Source organism: Columba livia, chromosome 3, assembly GCF_036013475.1.
Source record: "Columba livia isolate bColLiv1 breed racing homer chromosome 3, bColLiv1.pat.W.v2, whole genome shotgun sequence".
Taxonomy (NCBI): Eukaryota; Metazoa; Chordata; class Aves; order Columbiformes; family Columbidae; genus Columba; species Columba livia.
Genome location: NC_088604.1, coordinates 87103305 through 87124960, shown reverse-complemented (window position 1 = coordinate 87124960; position 21656 = coordinate 87103305). Strand labels below are relative to the sequence as shown.

At 53.2% G+C, this 21656-nt stretch overlaps 2 protein-coding genes and 1 long non-coding RNA gene across 16 annotated transcripts in view; 1 reads left to right on the top strand and 2 right to left on the bottom strand.

Annotated features, from left to right (window-relative positions):
* Positions 1–75: 75 nt before the first annotated feature.
* On the bottom strand, positions 76–4433 carry LOC110359726 (uncharacterized). Of its 2 annotated transcripts, XR_010471536.1 has the most exons (3): positions 4303–4433; positions 3195–3365; positions 76–3012 (listed from the first exon to the last, which is right to left on the bottom strand). It is a non-coding gene; the product is annotated as an uncharacterized LOC110359726 (long non-coding RNA). The 2 variants fall into 2 exon arrangements; XR_010471535.1 differs by having other exon boundaries at positions 76–3365.
* Positions 4434–4575: 142 nt separating this feature from the next.
* On the top strand, positions 4576–11148 carry LRRC73 (leucine rich repeat containing 73). The gene is made up of 6 exons (XM_005503846.4): positions 4576–5197; positions 5662–5822; positions 6813–6935; positions 8140–8240; positions 8897–9080; positions 10690–11148. Exons 1-6 carry the CDS (start codon positions 4926–4928, stop codon positions 10758–10760), a joined length of 912 nt encoding a protein of 303 aa, XP_005503903.3. The 5' UTR covers positions 4576–4925; the 3' UTR covers positions 10761–11148.
* Positions 11149–12712: 1564 nt separating this feature from the next.
* TJAP1 (tight junction associated protein 1) overlaps positions 12713–21656 on the bottom strand; it is a 39159-nt gene continuing 30215 nt past the window's right edge. For 8 of the 13 annotated variants that reach the window (XM_021289430.2, XM_021289434.2, XM_021289432.2 and 5 more), the window contains 5 exons: positions 21036–21102; positions 20544–20573; positions 19205–19312; positions 18413–18496; positions 12713–16712 (listed from right to left, as the gene is read on the bottom strand). In XM_021289430.2, coding sequence (XP_021145105.2) covers positions 15396–16712; positions 18413–18496; positions 19205–19312; positions 20544–20573; positions 21036–21102 — 1606 coding nt within the window. In that variant the 3' untranslated portion in view covers positions 12713–15395. The remainder of the gene's footprint in view (positions 16713–18412; positions 18497–19204; positions 19313–20543; positions 20574–21035; positions 21103–21656) is intronic. The other 5 variants (XM_005503792.4, XM_065058061.1, XM_065058056.1 and 2 more) reach the window with 1 other exon arrangement.

Here is a 21656-nt window from a genome sequence, read left to right as displayed (position 1 = left end):
AGTAATGGGAAAGTGGTGTTTGGTCTCTATGCCTTTATCTGACCTGTTCTAGACTCAAAGCAGGATTCTTTGTAATTTTCTGCTGTCCTACTTCAAATGTTTTGTCATATGTGGCCTGTCTTGGGCCCCTTTTCCATAGCCCAAAAGGTACAGAACTTAGATTTCTCTGGAGATTTTCAGGACCAGCATGATGATTAACTACATTCTCTTCCTTCTCATGTTCCAGATTGATCACACTCTTTCCACTTGGTCCAAGCTGCTACATCACCTCACTGTCTCTTCTCCTGTGTACGTCAGAAATACATCTGTCCCATGCTTCCACAACACCTCTTGTTCTTATCACCCTTCTGCCTGTGTTGCTCTGTGGGACAGTAGTTCTGACTGCAGGGACAGTGTGTTTGTGCATGGTCTTCTGTGGATATTTCTGCTGAAGAGGCCAGTTCACCTCAGCTTGCCCTCGTGCAGCTTGCTCTCATGTCTCCCAGCTGTGGGTCTGTTGCCCCCTTGGTCTGAGCAGGAATGGCATCCTGCCCCCCCAGACACACAGGCTGCTGTGCACTGTCTGGCTTTTCAAGCCGAGTCTAGACCTTATTTCTGAAAGGTCTCCTGGAGCCTTGAGAGTCTCTGGCAAACTTTTCTCCAGCGTTTCCCTTAAACAAGGGGAGAAACGAGGGAATGTACACAGTAACAGAGTTGACACATTTCTCTCCAGCATACTGATGCAGGAAAGCTCCAGCAAGGATGGGGAAGCAGAGCAGCCCAGCCTAGGCTTACTTGCCCTGCAGTAACTCACAGGTGCGTAGTGCAGATGGAGCCTTCCCTTGCTGCTCTAACTTGTACTGGTCTGATAATGGAAAGCTGTGAGCTGGTATTTTGCTTTCACCTTCTATCTCTTCTCGCTATAGTTCTGGATGACTGGGGGAGAGGAACCACTCCTCATAGTAGTTCATACTTAAGCTCAGACTGGAAAAAAATAGTTTCCTGTCTTGATGTACCCACAAGTTATCTGTGCACGAGGCAGAGAGCATGTCAGAACAGCACTTTTTGGCCCCTTTATTATATTAGTGGGGGAGGATGCAGCTGTAGTGGCATTAGGACTAGAGCCAAGGCGCAATGAAAGATAGTGCCAGCTACTGTCAGCAGGCTGGACATCTGCTTCAGTTAAAACAAAAATGTCCCCGGATGGGACTTGCACATTTTCACAGACCTACTTTCCACTGTTTGCTTATCCCTGAGTTCATAATTTCTTCCCCTTTCAAAAGCAAGAAGCTTGTCTGCTAACAAACACATATGTAGTAGACATGTTCTCTCTTTTCCTACCCACAGCCACTTGCACCTTGAGAAACTTATTTTGGCTAAAGAACACTACTCAGAGCAATTTGGGAGAATCATTTTGAGCTGGTAGTCTCTCACATTTTTGGACCAAATGAACCACTTTAAGCTTCCAGAATTTCCATTACTTTCCAGCTTGGCAAAATGGAAGTGTTAGTTTGTAATGCTGCACAACTCTGGTATTTCCCTCTTTATAACGCCACGGGAGGTTGGTTTCTAATTTGCGCTTCTTGCCCTGGCAGCCTAGAATGGGTTTGTTTCTCTTGGTGCAAATTTTCCAAGCACAGGCAGAGGGAAAGGAAAGGAGAAAGAGACAATTGTCACTAGAATTAAGTCCAGCCAAGAAGAAATGTCATTCTGTGCCAAACACCATCACTGCTGCTCTACAGACACTGCAAGAGAAGGGCTGTACTCCCCTCCCACACCTAGCTAAATCAGAGGGATGAAGCTGCACCCTGTGTTTTCACTCAAAGCATGGGAGAGAGCAGTAAGCAAATGCTTCATGCTTCCCCTCTGCAGCTTGTGTGTCATGTCAGCTGGGGACAGATGACCAGGGTGACAACCAACCACCCCCTTGGGAGCTGTGGGGCTTGCTCTGCTCTGGTTCTTCCGCATTGATTAATTCTCTGTGCAGCAGCAGCTGGAAGCTGAATTGCTCTGTACTGCCAGAAATTCAGCACTTGGCTGAGAGCTTCAGCATCCCTTTTGCTGACAGAGAGGGATGCACTTTTGCAGGGAAATGCATGCATGCTGCAGTTCCAGGGAGCATGATAATCACACAGCCCTAGTAAAGTCCTTGTGGAAGGGCACCACTCAGTGCTTACTCCAGTCCTCTAGTTATCAGGACAAACCTTACAGCCCTCCCATGCCAGACTATCTCTGCCTTTGGTTCCTGCCGTGGCTCTTGTAGCAAATCTAAATTAATTTTCTCCCTCCTCCCTTGCAACAGATCTGAAATAATTCCCCCTATCACCTTCCCCTTTTGAGGAAGGGTAGCTTTGTGAGAACTGTGTAAGCCCCTTTTTATTAAAGCTGAAATAAACATATGAAGCTATCAGATTAAAAAAAGGAAGATAAAATGTATATCGAAGTATCTATGACCTCCTTTTCTCCTCTGCAGTACCTGGGAGTCCAACCCTACTTACAGTCCACCCTTGTTGCACTGTCATCTTAGTTGTGTTTTGGGTTACCGGCAGGCTGTTTCTTCTCCTGTTCCTGTGTCTAGTTTCACTCGAGCTGCTCCTCATCCACTGTTTTTCTCCGTTTATGTGTTTGCTCCTGATAGCATCAGTCTAGAGAGTCAGCTCTCATTCCTTGTACCCCCAGCAGGTAAGCAATAAACTACCTTCCTCATACCTGCTGGGTAACTACACATGGCAAGGAAGCAATACCTAGTTCTCCATAAAATACCACTGCCAAATTCCCCTCTGCATAGGTCTTAATTAGGTTTAGTGAATCAAAGCTCTAAGCAGTAGCTTCTGTGCCACTTTTCCCAACATATTTGAACATAAAGCAAGGTAGGATGCTTGTCTCCTCGATGTGCTCTTGCTCCTTACAACAGGCAGTGAAGATTCCAGCACCAGGGCATCTTCATCAGCACTTCAGGGCTGCTGCTGCTGCTGACAATTGAAATGGGACATGTCCCAGGGGCTCTTCACCAAACACCTCTCTAAAAATAGCCTGTTCAATGAAGCATGGGTTAATTAGTGCCTGGAGGTAATTGGGAGGTGAAACTGAGTGCAGCCTTACCGTCCACCTATACAAATCAGCAGCTGGTATTCCTTGGTCACTCCCTTGCCCACCACTCTGACATCCAGCCTCTGCCCCTCACAGCCCCACAATAAGTAGGATCCTGTTCTCACCTGTACCATGTAACCTGACCTTAGAGATCAGTTGTTCCTCTGTTGAAAGCCATCACCTGTACTACTGCTCATTGCTCACAGCTGCTGCTCACATCCCAGTGCAGATGTGTTGCCAGGGCAGTGGTCTGGTCTTAGCACAGCTTGAAGGTACAGTATCAAGCCCATGCATCCCTGTGCAACAGGGAAACAGAGAGAGGTGTGTAGACAACTCTAGCGAACAGCAAAGGATTACTGAAAGGGCATGGTGACGCCTACACTATAAATAGATGATGCAGCCAAAGTCTTAAAGCTGACATGTGAGTAGAGCTGCTTCTCTGTAGCTCCCTTTGTCTCTTCCAGGACCTAACATGCAGTCCTGAGCTCAGGTGACCTGCTCCTCCATTTCAGTGGAGGATAATTGCTTCACATTCCACCCCCCCATCCTATTTTTCCCCTCAGTTTCCATCACCTCTCTCCTACCTGGCCTGCAAACCAAGCAGAGGAGCCTGGGTTTGACCCCGAGTTACCCACTGGACTGGAATTCACTTCAGCGCTGCTATATGCAGCAGCTAGATTAGTTACGTGCAGAAAGCTGCCTACTTAGGCGGTTTAACCTAATTTCCACATCACTGGCTTCGTTTTTCAGCTCAGTGGAGTTGAAAACGCAGAGGCCCTGCTTCCTATTTCTCTCCAAGTACAGGATTACCCAACAGGGGGAGAGAGGGGACAAATCCCTCTGATCCATACCCATGGATTAGCAAGGCAAACCCCTCTTGCCGCAGGTCAGGCTGAGAGTGAAGTCTGCAGCACTTCCCCCCCCTCCTACACCTTTCACCAGCTGCGTCCCAGCACCAGGTCCATAAGCTCTGGGCCATGAGAAGCAGTTCACACCAACCTCAGCTGAAAGCCATGGGTCCCGGCTTGAGGTGTTGTGGATTTAAGCACAGATATCACGTAAACTGGCAGAAGAATGCTGCCCCTCACACCAAGAACACCATGGACCAGCGGCTTCAGCCCCCTCCCCAGGCAGGAGTGCGGTGGCAGGGACAGCCCTTCCCAGGGGCTTCACCCACCCACCCTCTCCTCCTGCAATCTTCAGTGCTGGGGATGCAGCCGCCACCAGCCTTACCCCGCCATCGCCTCAGGGTGCCGGGCAGGAACCGGCTTCACCCCTCACGGGCTTCGAGCGGCACCGGAGCCCAATATGGCGAGAGGGGAGGTCGGGTGGGGTGGGAAGTACGTCCCCGCACGCAACATTCCGCGAAGAGGCGGCCCCGCCCGGCGGGGGCCGAGGGGAGGGTGGCGGCGGAGCCCGCCCCGGGCGGGAGGAGGGCCTGGAGCGGCGCCGGGGAGGAGGCGGGGCGGCCCGGCCCGGCAGGTGCGGGCGGGGCGGGGAGCGGCGGGGCTGCCCGGCACCCGCCTGGCGCTGCTGGTGCGGCGCGGCTCCGCGGAGCTCAGAGCCCGGCGCCGGTCCGGATTAGCTCCGGCCAATGACTCCTCCAGGTCTCCCCGCCCGCGGAGGAGCGGCGGCCCCGCCGGGTGAAGCGGGGCGGCCCGGCGGCCGCCGGTGAGGCTGGGCGGTGACGCCCCCGGGGCCACAGCGGGCCGGGACTGCCCGGCGGCAGCGGCGGCGGCGGCGGCGTTGGCGCCCGCCCCGGCCCGCAGCGCTCAGCGCGGCTTCCCCCCGGCGTCCAGCCGCCGCGACGGGATCGGCGGGCGGCGGCAGGCGGCTGCTCCCCGAACGGGGGGAAGATGCTGCCGGGGTCTATCCAGATCTCCGGGGAGACGCTGTCGGGGGCGGAGATCCGGGACATCTGCGAGAGCCTGCGGGAGAACTCGGTGCGGCTGCTGTCCCTGCGCGGCTGCCAGCTCTCTGAGCGCGACTTCGGGCACGTCTGCCGGGGGGCGGCCGAGTCCCGCTCCCTGGCCCAGCTCAACCTCAACCTGGGCATCGTCTCCAACATCAACCGCGTCAAGCAGCTGGCCGAGGCCCTGAAGACAAACCGCTCCGTCCAGTCCCTCTTGTGAGTACAGCGGGGCATGGGGCTGCGGGGGTGCCTGCCCCCCCCTCCCCGGGCGGGGACGGGTCTTTCGGGGGTTTGCAGGTCCGGGCCAGCCCCTGAATTTAAATCTTGTCGGAGGAAAAACGCCCTTGAGGCTGCAGAGAGTCATTCCTCACCCTTCACCCGGCTCGGGGGAGCCACCTCTGCCCCCACCAGCTGGGCACGGCCATGGCTTTCCCTCCTGACCTCTCCAACCGGGGCTGCTCCGGTGGCAGGGGCTGCCCCTGCCCCGCTGGCATGCCCTGCACCCCCTCACCCGGCTGGGAGAGAAGGGCTGCTGTAGCGGCCAGGAGGCTTCCCAGTGCTTTTTGCCCTCATGGTGCTAGGATTTGTCATCCACCCCATTTTTTCTCCTCCCTCCCCGCTGGGTTGGTTTAGGCACCAGGAAGAAGGCTGCTCAGTAATTTTCCCTTTTACCTGCACAGCCTCCATGGGAGCCCCCTGACAGATGCAGGCTTGGCCCTCCTCAACCCTGCTCTCTCCATCCACCCCTCGCTGGTGGCTCTGGATCTAGGAGACTGCATGCTGGGCGATGAAGGCATCAACCTTATCTGTGGGCTCCTGCCACCTGACGGGGCCAAATCTGGTAAGCACCAGGGGCTGTGGGCTGCACAATGACCAATGAAGCTTCATGTGGAGCAAATGCATGCAGCATAAATCCTCAGCCCTAGAGGGGGCAGGCTTTCTAGCTTGTCTGGGCTGAGGAATTTCTTTCCCCGACTTAGTTAAGCAGAAATCCAAGCAACAGAGGAGTGGTTCTCTTGAGCAGGCATGGGCTTTATGCTATTGATCTGTCCTGCTGGCAGTTTAGAGCTCAGGGACCAACAGGTTGCTTCTGTTTCATGACAGGAGCATTTGAAACTGGAGGAGGGGACTGCTTGGACTTTGAATTTATTATTTTGCATTTGTGTGTTGATAATGACAGTGGCTACATACATGGTGTGTCCCCCACCTTAGCACTTGGCTTTATTGTCGGTCCCTGCTTGTGGGTGCTCTGAGTGTGGAGTTGCAGATGACCTTTGTGGATGATCTTTGGTGGTCAGAAGCCAGTGGGCCAGTTAAGCTGAGAGATGGCATGTGCTGAGGTAACACCACCCCTCTCTCCTGACTCTCAAAGTGCTTTCCACCTCTCCCCAGCACCTTCTCCTCTGTGTGCGCACAGTGACACTGATGCTGTTATCTCTGCTGGCCCACCCCCCCCAGTGCAGACTGCAGAGCCTACTGTCCCCATTATCCTCTCTCCAACCTGTCACTTTCTGCCACCCCATTGTCCTGGTCAGTCACCATGCATACCACTTACTTGTTTCCATTGTGTTTGCTATTTAGAGTAAGCAGGACATAGGCTAGGAGAGCAGAGAAATGGGGTAGTCACAGCATGGGCAAATGAAGGGCTACTGCTGAATACTGAAATACTTCATTGATGAGTGAAAGATGTTGACAGTTGTCAGAGAAAACCAAACCTTTTAGCCCTTCAGAGTACAGGGGATATGACTCAAAACTGCTCTGATTAGCTGGACTAGTTCCCCTGGGACTGCTTTGGTGACCCTAAGGCTCTGGTTTGGCTTCTCTCCTCCAGGCCTCAAAGAGCTGACGCTGAGTGCCAACCCAGGCGTCACAAGCAAAGGCTGGGGACGCCTGGCCATTGCAGTGGCTCACAGCTCACAGCTCCGTGTGCTGAACCTGGACTACAACCCCCTAGGTAAGCTGGGGAGCCAGGGAGCAGGAGCAGGGGATGCTGCACTCCTGCCTCTCAGTGTTTGTGCGATTTGTGTTTATAGGTGGCTGGGGGCTGAGCTCTAGAGGGGCAGTAAAGCTTCACCAGTAGGATGGGGCAGTTTCTTGCATGGGTTCCTTCTAATCCCCAGCAGTGAGTTTGTCCTGCCAGGTGCCTTTGGATGTGGGGAAAGCCAGCCTTGCCACATGCCCTAACGGAGAGGTGCAGAAAGGAGGTTGTACCTTGCCCACTCCATCGCCTTTGTTGTCACATTTGGCCCGCCATGTCTCCCCTGTTCCTGAAGCCCTGGGCACCCATGCTGGCTTGGAAGATGCAGTGTGTCCCTGCGCTCCCTCCTTCCTCTTCCTGATGGAGCAGGGAGGAGGAGGAGAAGAGCCTGGCACTGGTTGTCATGGAAACCAACTCCAGCTCTGCTGCAAGGTGGTGAGGAGGAGACCAGGCCATGCCTCCCCTGAGCATCAGCTGGGCACTCCCCTCTTCACCCAGTGTGGAAACAGAGCCTCCCCCAAGCCCTGTCTGTCTGACCAGGTACCTCCTCTTGGGCACAAAAGGCCTCAGAGTGTTACCTGACAGTAGTCTGTATTTTTTTCCAAAAGGAGGTGTCACAGTTGTACAGTGTCTTGGCATTCTCTGGGGAATGTCAGGTGAATACGCTGGAGTCCTGCCTCTTCACCAGCATCTCTCTTTAATGCTCCTGGTCCTGCTGCATCCACCCCCAAAAGTCTGCCCCCTTTCCAGGGTGGCAGTCTGTCAGCTGGTGCGAGGTCCTCTGTCTGGCTCCAAGCTTCCCCTAGAGTGGTGTATTTGGCGCCTTATTCTGTGTCTGTGATGTCTTACAGTGACTGTTTAAAGGCCCTCACATCCTTGAGTAGGAAGGAGATATGGGCACACATAATTCCTCGGGGAATAAAATCAATTTCACTGTGTTCCTTCATGTTCCCACTGATTATTAGTGACTGCTCCCATAACCACAAAATGGTGCATCTTTACCTTGTCTCTTTTCTCAGTTAACAGCTTCCATCCCCCTCCAGGTAACCGAGATCTGGAGGTTGCCAATGGCAGAAATACTGAGAGGATGTTTCTGTGACAGCCGTGGGCCCATGAAGGCATGTGGTATTACATGGAGGAAGGCAAGCACTGCTGACAGCCCTGGTTGCTTCTCCCACAGGTGACCAGGTAGCAGGGATGCTTGCTGTGGCTGTGGCCTCCAGTCGAACCCTTGAAGTTCTGGACTTGGAGGGAACAGGACTTACCAACCAGTCAGCCCAGGTATGAGAGCCTACAATTATGTTGCAGCATCACTGACATCGAGGTCCTGACTGCCTACAGAGGCCCTAGGACATGTACCTGCTTCCATCTCCATCCCTGGGTCCGCATGGACCTGCTCCTCTCCCTGCACCCGGGGGTGCTGTTGCTTTTCTCTGGCCCGTTGCGTTCAGCCACAGGAGGAGCTCATAAGCCACAGTTCTGACGCAGGGCTCCTGGATCTCCCTAAAGTCAGAAGGGAGAAACATGTGGACCTAGTTGTAGTTTGGTTTTCTTGGGAGAAGTAAGAGGTCAGGCTTGCGATTGAGGATCAGAGCTAAAGCTCTGTGGACAGGGAGGGGCTTGGTAGCACAGGGTCTCTTCTCAGAGCCCCAGTGCCCAGAGGTAAGAGGGGACTAGCCTGGGTGTTTGGAAACAACAGGGTGGAGAGCAGTCTCCTCCCTAGATAGGGCCAGGAAATCCAGGCTCAGCTCTTCCCATAGAAAGATGGGAAGCCCTCAGACTCTCAGCCTGGCAAAGGGAGGTAAAAGCCAAGGGAAAGCAGAAGTAAGAAGAGGAGGGCTTGAGTTTGCAGGGAGACAGAGCTTTGACCCTCTTACTGCTCAACCTAGCTGCTGTTTGTGCTGCTTGTCAGCCTGTTTATCTCACTCTCTGCCCAGACCTTGCTGGACATGGTAGAGAATTACCCCACAGCCCTACGGACACTCATCCTGGCGGAGAACAACATTAGTCCCGAGCTGCAGCAGCAGATCTCTGACCTGCTCTCAGAGGGTGAGGAAGAGGAGGAGACAGAAGCTCGCGAAGTCACAGCCAGGGAGAAGAACCCTTGGATCTGCCAGAACAGTAAGGACCTGGGCTGCTGGTGGGGACTGACAGGCAGCAATAGGGGTGTCTGGAGTGTTTCCAGTGCCACTAGTCTCTCATGGTGTGGTTGGTGAATGGTTTCTGTCCCTCCTCATGATCCAGACAGCCTCCAGACACGACCTTCGCATTGCTGTGGAACAGTGTTGGGCTGAGCTGTGTTTGGAAAGGCAGCATCCAAGGGCAATGCAGCTGCTGCAGGGTGGAAGCAGTACCTCAGAGGCCTTTTCCCTGATGCTGCAGGAACAAAATCTTTGTCCAAAGTCTTAAAACTCCAGGGCAAGAGCGGTAAAGATCTCAGGGGCCTTTGCCAGATATCCTAGCCAAAACTCATGTCATTCCTCACTGCTTCCAGAAAATCCTGCAATCTGCACGGCATCAGCTATTCCTCTCCCTGTCACAAACATGTGAGGGGTTAGCCAGGCACCAAAGCCTGTCTAGACAGGAAAAACAACAACAAAAAAGGTATATTATGGAGATAGCAGTAGCCTGTTGTGTATTGTTGGTATTTACGATGTTGTATATCGTCATGCCTACCTTGTGATTCTGCTGGTTTGGGGATTTGGTTTGTGGTTTGCTTATTTTGTTTGTTGTTTTTTTTTTGTTTGTTTTGTTTTGTTGTTTGTTTTTTTATTATTATTATTTTTAGTTGTCCTTCCCTTTTCCCAGTTCCAGTATCAGACTAATAGCAAAGAAGCACAACCACTGCCTGGGCCTCAAAACATCTGGATCCTTATTTATTAGAGTCATAAAAATCCTTTACTGACATCTCTGGCTAAGTTTTGGATGCAGTTCCGAGAAACTGGTCCCCAAAATAGAGATCCCCCTCAGCAGTTTTGAATATGTAGGACTCTGGATCTGAAGCATGCAGGCACTAAAGATCTCCCCCACTCACATCCAGGAAAAAGCAAATTTTTCTCTGTTTAAAAAGGCTTCTGGATGGGAAACTGGTACCCTGCTGAGTTTCTTACTTGCTATGTGTGCCCATCCTCCTTGCAGCTGATTCACTTGGTGTGGGGAGGCTCGCAGCATTCCTGGCCGGTTCTCTGTGCTATTGCAGAGCAAGCAAGCTGTCCTCGCCTTCCTGAGGCAGGCAGGGGAGGGCTGCACAAACCCTCCATTCATGCAGCGCAGGGAGTCAGGATTTCCAGGCCTCCGCTGCCCTAAAATGGCTGCTTGCCCCGTGTTCCCTGCTCTGGGGTTTGGTTGGCTTGCAGCCTGCCAGCCCATCCCACCTGGATACTGTGTCTGTAGCTGAAAACACTTGGCGAATGCAGATTTAAACGTGTGTGCAGGGCTGGGTAAGGGCAGCACAACCAGTATCACCTGCAAGTGTACATGGGGAGGGTTCACAGCTGATGCTGCCCTTGACAGCCAAGACAACAAACACAGATCCCCACTCTGACCTCTTGCTTCTGTCTCTGCCTTCCCCCCTCCCCAAACATCAATTCTGTTCTGCTACGTGGCCAGAGTAGACCTCATTACTATTTAATCTCACAACCACCCTGCAGTGCTCACCTCTGGATCTGCAGCACAGCTCCATGCTCTCTGCCAGCCTGAACGGCTCGTGGTTTTCTTCCTCTCCCCACAGATTCCAGCTCCCAGATGGTCCTGATGACGTCAGGTCTCGGTGACAGCCTCTTAGCAGAAACAGAAATGTAGCTGGGCTACCCCCTGCTTCTGCCAAGAAGAGGACCGTGCTCGCTGGGGGAGCGTGAGTCTACCAGCCCCCCTGCCTTTGGCGGGCTGCTCCAGTCACCTTCTCACGCATTTCACGTCCCGTTGATGCCTCCCTTGGTGCTCTGAGCGCTGGAGCCTGGTCTGAGCGAATCTCTACACGCGTCTCTGTGTTTGTCACACGCCCTGTCAGCCGCTTGTGATTGTCCAGTCGCTGCATGTGTCGCTCACGCTGCCCTGCCTCCCCCCACGCCCGGCTGTGCCTGCAGGGCACAGGCTGTATTTATTCAGATGTGTATAAGAGATGTTCTTTCTATGGCTTGTACTGCTGTCGCCATGAGAGTTTTATAAAGGTCACAGACGTTGCACCACTCGTGGCAGCGTGAGCCTCCGTCACTCCCCTCCCGCGATGGGGCAGGCGCCGCTGGGCACAGGCAGCTGCGTGGAGCTGGCAGGAGCTGTGCTGGGGCTCGGGTCCCGGCAGAGGGCAGCAGCCCCCTGCTCTGCTGACCGCCCGCATCCTGCAGGGCAGGTTCTCCCTGCTCCTGGAGGTCGGTCGGTCATAGCCAAACGTGCTGTCCTCCAGGCCTCCTCCCGGCGAGGAGGGAGAGGGCTGCACTAGGGCCCATCTGCAGGGAGCCTGGCACCAGCCCTGCACCCTCGGGTGAAGGCTTCAGCCCACACCAGTGCTGCAGGTTTCACTGCTCAGCCAAGCGCCCTTTGCCAGAGGTAGGCAAGAAGATCGTGTTTCAAGGCTTGGATTAGGCTGGAAAATTAAATTGTGGCAGCAGCTGCTACTCAAGGGAACACAGAATAAAATAATTAATTATGGGAACAATGAAACAAGAAACTTCCTTTGCTACACTTTGTATACACCTAGGTCAGAAGGGCAGAGGCAGCATAACTTGTGAGACGGAGGGAATTTCATCACAGCCCTCTGACCTTTGCAGCATCACTCAACATGATAAGGAAACGCTTCCAAGTGATATCCTACAGGAACTCCCTCTCTCATACTTGGAAGACTTCCTGTCAGGGTTGCCTTATCAACCTGTTCTCCCTCCTCACACAAATTAAAAAAACCACAAAACACTGACACTAGAATTGTAAAACTCTTACAGACTCCACAGAGGAGCAATGTTACATGTTCCTACATAACTCAGTTTCTGAAATGGAGAACTAAAACTCTCACACATTTGTGAGAGCTGGGGCTTCAAGAAAACCAACAACTATTAAAGGGATTAGCTACATCTCATCCTAGATCAGCACATGGAGGTCTGTGCCAAGACAGGCCAGCCAGCACAATACTTGAAATGAGGTAGGCAGCATTTACGATGTAACACTGAGAGTGGTTACAGCACCAGGGGCTCCACTGTAGAGGTTTTCACAGAACAAGCCTCGCCTTTACAGCCTTCAATTAACGTGAAAATTGCACGCAGGATTTAAACAGGCAACTCCAGGAAACATTAATAAACAATCTGCCTGATTTTTAAGCCCCTGTCGGCTTCTGAGTCAAAAGTGACACAAGTGCTCCTATGAATGGTAGATTCTGGTCTGCAGGCTTCGTCTGAGCTGACCATCTGCATTCAGACCCAGAGGGCAGTTTCCAGAGCTTGGATACGATTACAGATGTAAAACACTGCTCATCCCACACATCACTCCATGACTGCGCCTCTTCTCCAACACAGACGACTTAAATCACACAAACACCTTGAACCAGGCTGCTGCTAAAGTGGGCACTCGTGATCACCAGTGAATTCAGAGCCCCCTGGAAAGCTCAGAGGTCACAAGATCACTCTCCCTGGAAGAGTTAATGGGTGGCACACACAGTTCAGCAAACTTGGGACATTGTACCACGAGAGGCTCTGCTCCCTGACATGCTCAGGATTGCTCTGGTCTGGGTCTTAACCAACCGAGAGAACGCTATAGCCATTGCCACATACTTTTAAAATAGTTTATTTCTGCTCTTAAAATATACATCAGTTTGAAAATTTCAGAAAAAAAACACCTTAGTTACAGATTAACAGTCTGGAGTTGGGACACTGAAAGTAGGGTCAGCTCAAGGCCCCAGAGCCAATACTGCTGGAGGTGAGCAGGAGTGCAGAGGGCAGGCACCGTGCCCATCGGGAGAGGGCTCTGCTCCTCTTGAGGCCACCACTCCCCCTCGGCCTCTGCCAGCAGCCCGATGCTGTGAAGCAGAAGCATCTGGTGAGGCACTGGTCAAGCCTCTGCCACCCCCTCATTTCTCCACTGTTTTCCTTTTAAGCCTACCTTGACCAAAAGCAGATGGAAGCTGGCTCTGCCCAGCACCATCAGTACCAGCTACTCCAGCAAGAGAAGGTCTTGTCCCCTGACCAGCACACCAGGATTCAGGGGAGACGGGGTGGAGCCCTGAGGGGCAATGCCTCCCCCACTGCCCAAGTGGCTGTGCTGTCCCACAGGCAGGCCACCAGCAGCCCCAGAGCCCCTCACTCAGTGAGCATCTGCTCCCAGGTGATGTCCATGAGGCAGGAGCGGGCAGCTGCTGCAGATGCAAGCCCTCAGCAACACTGCAGAACAGAAGAAATGCAGCAGTGGAGTGGCTCATGAAAGCAAATGCAGGGACCCCAACACCATGTTCAGGACAGGGGAGACAAACATCCTGCAGGCTCAGAGATGGCTCCTGCTCTCAGCACCAGCCTGTTTGCAAAGGTATCAAGCAAAATACTGTAGTGAAATACTGAGTCCCACCTTGCTGCCAGAAGGTGGCAACCAGCTCCACAACTGTTTTGAGGTGGGAAACAAGGCGAGCGTGTAGGAGGCAGCTCCAGCCACAGTACATAAAGCTACCTACATAGCCACCAGAAAGGTCTGCAGCTCCCTTTCATGTGCCCTGCAGCCTCCAGGCTCCAGCTGAAGCCCCAGCGGCAAGCCCTTTGCAGAGATGGGTTTGGAGAGGGAAGCCAGGCCCCCAGGCAGCTCTTGGCTGCACATCTTGCTGTAAGCACATGAACGGGAGCTCCCTCCCAGACAGGGGGCTGCTCTCCTACAGCCCAGTGAAGAGCCCTCATTGAGAATGGTGGGAGGACAACACAAACCCAACTCAAAAAACAGACAGCAGGCTGGGGACAGCCAGCGAGGCTTGAGGGGGGCACGGCGCAGGGAACCAGGCTATTCTCAGCCTCGCATCCCCACAGGAGCCAAGAAACACCAGACAGACAAGGGCACAGGACAAAATTAAAACAGGACACCTGGGCTTTTTAAGCCCTCAAAAAAAATACCTACATCTACAGACCTCTGCCCATCCCTCCCCCCTAAGACACCAAGCACACAAGACTGAGAAGAAAAGTCACACAATATCACACTACACTAGGAAAAACACACAGAGAGGACCCACCCAGGTGGGGAGGCCCCAGAGAGAGCCTGGAGCCCCCCAAGAGAAGGGGGTGTGAGGAGACCCTGGCAATGGGCTGCTGCCAAGCCGTGAGGTAGTGCATCTGGAGGGAGCAGCGCCTCAACGGGCTGCCCTTGCATCCCTGCCGGCCCCGCACCGAGCCCTGCCCAGAAAAGCCCAGCAGCATCCTTCACACCTTGCTCGCCCGAGGTGAGACCTTGTTCTTGAGTCTGGAGGGGTTGCTCCAGGCAGGAGGGCCAGGATCAGAGGGAAGTGCAGCTCTGAGAGCTGAACCACCTCAACACACCCTCAACACAGGCATCAGACTGGCTGCCAACGGCTGTCTCTGTTTATGCAGGGTGGGGAGAAAGAAAAAACAATACACCCCAAAACCAAAGGCTTGGAAAGAAGAAAGAAGCCCACCCAAGAGCAAAGCATCAGCACCATTCAAACAAAACAACAGCACAGGGAGCGGGGGAAGAGGTGTGAGGGAGGAGACACACAAACACAAACCCCAGCGCCTTGCAGGCAGTGCCTCCCCAAACCACCTCATCAGACGGCACCTGCGTCCCACGCCACAGCACCCCTGTGTTTCCCCAGTGGGGGCCGGGAGCGGGAACGAAGCAATGTGGACCTGCAGAGGCAGATTTTGGAGAACCACACAGTGGGCAGCTGGGGAAAACAAAACTTAGCAGGAAAATGAGACACCAGCAATCCCAGCACATCCCCAGAGGCATGCAGCCATCCCCTGGGAGAGTCCTCCTGCCCCACTCACAGCCCCTGGGGGCTCCCAGGGAATCAGACACCACCATGCAGGCATGCTACCCTGTTGGCACATGTTAAAAGAGAGCAGAGCAGCTGCGGGCAATCATTGTGAGAGCACCCAGGGCCTCAGGTACCTGAGTGGGAAGGGGGAAGGAAGATGCGAGCGTAAAGAGGTACAGGCACCAGGACAAGGGGTACCAAGAACGAGCTCTGGTACAGGCACCAGTGTGAGGCTGTGAAGAGAGCTGCGAGTGTGCCGGGGCAGTGGGCATGCTTCTGCACAGTGTGTATGCTAGTACTGTGGGTCTAAGGTGCCAGGGAAGGGGGACCCCAGCTCTTTCAGGTAGCAAAAGAAGAGAATAAATATAAAACTTGAGAGCAGAGCCCCCCCAGGAGGAGGGTACTAAGGGAGGTTTCTCCCTCAGAAGGTGGAGAGATGGAGGCATTCCACAGCTCTGCAGTGTGTGGCTGCTTCTTGCCCTGCCTCAGCTGAGAAGGTTGCCCTGCTCCTGGGCTTGCGTCAGACTGTCCTTGCGATGTAAGTGGTGGACCCCCATCCTCTTGGGGCTGCGGTGTGGCCGACTGAAGGGAGGCTTGACCCTGCCTTCTCCACTTTCCTCTTGGGCACCTCCTTGGTTGATCTCCTTGCTTCCCTGGAGCAACATTTCTCTCTCCTCGGCTGGGCTCTCAGGAAAGCCAAGGTCCACATAGTCCTTGTGCTTCTCTGGTGAGGGGCTTCCAGGCTCAGCAGCGCCTCCACCACTTTCCTGCAACAGCTTCTGGGCTTCATCCTGGGAGAAATCTGTACCATAGTCTGAGGAGAAATGGCTCCTGCGGGCTCTGGACTCAGTGCTGTCTGTGTCCACACTTGACTCCCGGCTCACAGTCCAGCTGCAGCTCTGCGCAGACTCCTCACCATCCGAGTAAGCCGAGGCTGCCCTACCCAGCTCCTGCATGGAGCGGCTGAACCTCTTCTGGAGGTCAGGGGCTGTGTCACGGCTGAAAGCCGTGCGGTTCATCAGCACCCGCTCTGAGGTGGGAGGTGCCTTGTCCACAAACATACGCTGCCAGTTGGCCAGTAGGTCCTCCTCGGAGCTGGCAGAGCTGGCGAAGGCGCTCGGGATTTGGGGAGGGCTGCTGAAGGGGCTGCTCTGTGAAGAGCCGTGAGCCCTGGCTGTTTTGGGGGACTGCTGACAGGAACAGCTGGAGGTCGAACGGCGCCCTTCCGAGGCGGGGCTGTTGGGGAGTGTCCGGTGCCTGTCGCAGCTCTCATCTTCGCTCTGTACCAGGCTGAGGGAGATGGCCTGGCGCGTAGCATATGTACAGTTGGGCAGGGGGCTGTTCTTTGGGATCCTTACCTTGTCCTCAGAGAACTCAATCACTTTGCGCCCAGGGTACATAGGATGGGGAGGTGAGGGTGTAGGGTATGGGCTTAGCTTCTCGAAGGCAGGCACCTCCTCTGGCACACTTTCCACACTGCTCTGCGGCTTGCAACCACCATTCTGCTGTTTCCCCGCATCTCCTCCCTCCTTCCTCACCTGCCCTGCACTGTTGCAGGCATCAGGAGGGGCTCCACTCATGTCCACGTGCACAAAGACATCCTCAGCCATGGGACAGCTGCCACTGCTAGACTTGGCTGAATTCAGAACCAGAGATTCTGGTTTCTCCAAGACTCTGGCAATGACTGAGGTGGGCACAACATCAGATGGAGACAAGGTGTGGGTTGTCTCTTGACCAGGGCCTGCAGACTCCTGTGTGCTGTGCAAATGCTTATTGACCATGTCCTGCAGCTCATAGGGAAGCTAAGGAGAAGAAAAAAGACATTAGAATGGTGGTGCACACAAGCCATCTAGTTCCAAATAATCCGCCTTTTCCAATCAACCTCCATGGTTACACTTTGTACTCCTTATCTTGACCTTAACATTCACCTACCTTGCCTGAGAAGGGTATATGTTTCCAAAGCAAACCTGCCCCACGAGGGACTAACAAGGCTCTCTAGCTGCCACAGCACTCATGTTCCTAGGCGGTGGCTCACAGGCCACGTTTCACGAAGAAAACAAGAAAAGACGACACACAGGCTCAATCCCCCATGCCTGTGAGCTGAGAGACAAGGACCAGCCAGTGTGAGCTAGGAAGGGGTCTATTGATCTGTGGAAAATTAGCTGGTGGTTGCACTGAAGTGACTCAACAGCCCCCAGTGCTGGCATCAGCAGTGCTCCCCAAATGTGGTAATTGCAGCCGTGCTGCCTTGGCAGCCTGCCTGCCAACCAGAATCAATGCTTTCCCTTATTCCCACCAACTCCACCACCTCATCCCACTTCCTTGCTCTGTCCATTTCAGAGAGGCAAACAAGGGCTTTACTACCATAGCCGCAGGACTGGGGTCTCAACAGAGGGTAAGCACTGTTCCTTGTCCTGCAAATGAGCACTACTGCTCTCCTCATCACCCTGCCAAGCTGCCCTCACCATGGTCACCACAACCGTGCACAGCACAGCATGAAGTAGAGAACAGAGCTCCACAAGCCACTCAGTGGCACAGCAAGGTCTGTCTCATCACAGCCAGAAGGAAACTGCATCCAAGGCTGGGGACACAGGCCAACCTGCATGACAACAGCTGGCTGTGAAGCAGACTGCACAGCTGCTCAGCACCACCCCCCCTCCAGTGGCAGCTACATGGGACGCGGCGCTCTGGGGGGCAGAATTCAAAGCTCCAGGGAGGGGAGACAGCTGGGAGAGAGGTCAAGGTTACCCCAGCAGTAACTGATACACTGACCTCAAGAGTGCTAATTTGAGAAACAATGGGGGAGGGTGACATATTGGTCACCTGCTAAGTTAAAAAAGAAAAGCACATGGTTTTGCTTAGAGGAACATTAGGCAGGATGGAGACTAGGGGTATGGCAAAGAGAGAGCTGGGGTAAGGACCTGAAGGACACTTCCAACCAAAGAAGTGATTCACTGATGTGAAAGACCTAAACTCCATCTTTGCTCATCCTGAAGGCAGGATGGGCTGAACATACCCCACAAGGGGGAGTATGAGATGGTATCAACTTCTCCCATTTGAGAAGCCTAAAAGACACCCTGAATGCTGCCTCCCACATTTCTCCTCAACGTAAGAAGTGAAGCAAGGCCAGACTACTGCTGTTTGACTCCTTATCAGGCAGCATGGCCCTTCCATGTGGCCAGGTGAGGAATAGAAGAGGACAGAGCAGGGTAAGAGAGAGGTCTGTCTTCCTGCCAGCTCCCATCAGGCACCCAGCAGGCTATCAAATTCAAGGTTATTGTGCTTTTTATAACAGCTCCTGGCTGAGCTGTGAAACAGAGCTGGCGTGAAAGAGGAGATGGCAGAGGCTCTGTGCTGCCTTCTCAGTGGGAGTAGGAACAGAAGCCCCCCCAGACCTCTATCTGAGGCTGAAGGATGAGAGGCTGACAGCCCTGTAGAGAACGCAAGATGCAGGCAGAGACTATGAGCCCTTCTTCCCCACCTCAGCAGGACTGCTACTCACATCAGCAAACTTGTGGTTCCTGAAGTGGGACTTGTTACACTTGAGCAGCTGTACCGCAAGGTTACAGTCCTGTCGATAGCGTTCCTGCAAGAAAGGGCACAGGTGTGCAACAGTGTCAGACTGGCCTGATCTCTTACTCGAAAAGGTGCCACCTGACCGAACAGAAGCAGGAGGAGGCATCTAATCAATCACTCATGAATGCACCTGCCATTCCCTTCTCCCCACATCCCAGTGTATTTTCTTACAACTCAGCCAAGGTCTCCCTTTCAAATCCAGCCCTTGCTCCAGACATATACCCTGTCAGGGTATCACCCCTTCTCCCTCTGGGGATTTTAATACTCTCCAAAAGTCCCACCAGATTTGCCATCCCATCCCAGAGCTTTCAGACACACCTGAAGACACTGCCTGATGTCAGGCATCTCGCAGACAGGCTGGAAGGAGTTGAGAGCAGTTAACAGAAACAAGCACTGGATCCAGGAACTTCTACAGTAATGGTGTAGAAAAGGCATCAGCTCCCTCCCAGCTCTAGAGTAAATGACACCCTTGTTGCTACAGCCTGGACTCAGGTCAGACTCTGAGCTCAAAAGAGCAAATACATCAAACTTGAAGGTCAGGTCTTCCTTGCTCAACCCCTCAGACCCTTTTCTGTTTGTCTGTCCCTACTGTTCTGTACAGCTCCTGTACTTTTATACACACTGAAGTAATTCACATGCTCCTTTACATTAATGACTTTGAACAACAGGGAAAGCCCACACGTCACACTTCCACAGACATTTGCAGACTGACACTTACATTCAGTTCCTCCAGCTTATTGATGGTGGTTTTGGCATCAAGCAATTTATTAGTGAGCTCTACAATCTCCCAGTCCAGCGTCTTGCGGTCCATCTCTGCCTTTTTAATCTGGGATGCAAGAACACCAGGTGTAAACCTCTGCAGCCCAGAAGAACCCAGCTTTCCCACCCACCTCAGCCCAAGCATAGCACAATGACATGTTTAGCTGGGATACAAAAACTTTCAGACAGACAGACAAGGGGGACAGCCTGGTTCTTCACCAAGGGAGTGACTCCAAAGGCCAAATGGAGCCAGCCACTCTGCAAGTTACAGAGACAACAGGTTGAGTTTGAACCTCCTTAAAGAAGTACCTCTTCTTGCAGCAGAACAATGTTTCCTCTCTACCCTGGTTCACATGGTGCCAGGTGGAAAGCTAGTGGGTTTGAGTGATCAGTACCATCCTGTCACTGGCAGCAAAGATCTCTGAGCTTGTCATACCTACCCTTCTTCTCTGAGGCAACAGAACGAGAACACTGCCCATAAAGATCCAGCAGTCAACACTGAATGGAAAAAATGTTATATTGGCAGGGAGAGGCACCATCCTAAAAGAGTTTCAGCCTTGCTCTAGTAAGAAAAAGGACCTGTGTATATTTATCTGGAGCTCAGTTAATGCTCTCTCTAAAGCAGGCAATCTTGCCTCTTTAGACTCCGTAATAGTTCAGGTACAGGGCCAACAGAGACCCAGATGTAACAACAGAGAGAGAAACAGCTCAGAAGAACTAAGCCACCCCCATCTCAAGAAGTTCTTCCAACACTGCCCAAGGGTGCTCTGAGGCTGTGGCCATCAGGGCCCAGCTGTGCATCAGGGGTACAGCACAGCAACACACAAAGGGTTAGCAGAGAACAACGCTTCCCACATACATAGTCTTCAGGCACCAGCACAATAGTATTAACCCAAGAAATTCAAGTGCTAGAACCAAAGAAATCTCATCCTGGGCTTCATGGAGGTAATCAGCATCTCAGCTGTTCGACTTGCCTGCTCACAGCCCAGAAGTGGAAGGAAAGGGAGCAAACAAAGCTCACATCCATCCACATCTTGTGCAGTGCCACAGCTTATGGGCACCACTTCCCAACACACCATGCTCCAGCAGGCCCAGAGTCAAGCACTCTTGAGCTGGAGCACTGCAAGCTGGGACCTGCTGCATCTGCGGGCAGCTGCTGGATACCAGGCGAGCCCTTGGCTGGACGAGGGCTGGGGCCCCTCCATCTGGGATGGTGTGTGTGGGGCTGACAATGAAACCAACAGGCTGAAACATGTAAAGAGGAGAAAGAAAAAAACACACAAACGAAAAGACGCAACTGCAAAAATCCAGCTTTGGCTGAGAGAGGCCTGAGAGGTGAGTGCGCCCAGCGTGTGCCAGCAGCAGCATGGGGAGGAGAAAGAGAGAGAGAGAGGGGGAGGGAGAGAAAAGAAACAGCCATGAGTGTTATGAATGCACACCACAGACATACACGCACATTGGCTCTGCTCTGACCACCCCCATCCTCCCAGGATGACCACCCCAAGACCAGCTGACACATCCCTGGCACTTTGAGAGGGACTGAAGCAACACGACGGAATACCATGCAGTTATGTTGTGGGGAACCAAAGCTCACGTGCATGACCAAGTAGAGGCTCAGTAAATCAGGAAAACACTTAATGACACCAGCTGGAACAGGGAATAGATGGCCATGGCCAGAATCTCACCCCTCACCCACTTCTGCTGGGTAAAGACAGGGCCCCTTCCCCCATCTGTTAGGACACATGGGTCTCTTCTACCTCTTCTCTGTAGTGACTTAATAGGCCACTTACCAGGGCGTGCAGCTTCTCCTCCAGGTCTTGGTTGGTTCTCTGTGAAGCAGTGTAGCTGTTCTGCAACCTACAGAAAAAAGATTGTATACAAGGGAATGGATCTCAGGCATCTACTCAAGTCCCCTTCATAGGTGCCAAGCAAACCACCAACTCCACAACTCCAAAAAGACCGGCACTAAGACAACCAGCCATACTAGCTACGTGTCACCTCTGCCACATAATGGCCTTCAGATCCCAGGTTACTGGAGGCAGGATGAAGTTGGCTGCATGAAAGGATCTTGCAGGGAAGGGTGTGAATGACTTTGGAGGGCTCCTCTGAGCTATGGCACATACAAGGTTGTGACCAGTGACTGGCACTGATTTTTAACGGAGGTACTTCTCAGGTAAAGTGGTGACGTATTTTCTTACAGTCATCAGTGGCTCTTTTTGCACATACGGGGTAACCATCTGAGCTCAATCCTGCCTTACACCCAAGAGGTGAAAAATCCCCTGTTGTTGTCAGCCCCTCACGCTGACAGCATTCCTACACCATACCCTGGAAGAATTAATAGCTGCAGAGACTGTAACTCCCCTACAGTCTGGGGGTGCACCTTTCTGAGGATGCAGCGTGCCTTTTATTTA

Bases quoted from the DNA above. Each gene is read 5' to 3' on its own strand.
- LRRC73 (XM_005503846.4), top strand. From the start codon at position 4,926: ATGCTGCCGGGGTCTATCCAGATCTCCGGGGAGACGCTGTCGGGGGCG. The intron at 8,241-8,896 runs GTATGAGAGCCT...CTCTCTGCCCAG, and splicing joins TTACCAACCAGTCAGCCCAG to ACCTTGCTGGACATGGTAGA. The intron at 9,081-10,689 runs GTAAGGACCTGG...CTCTCCCCACAG, and splicing joins CCCTTGGATCTGCCAGAACA to ATTCCAGCTCCCAGATGGTC.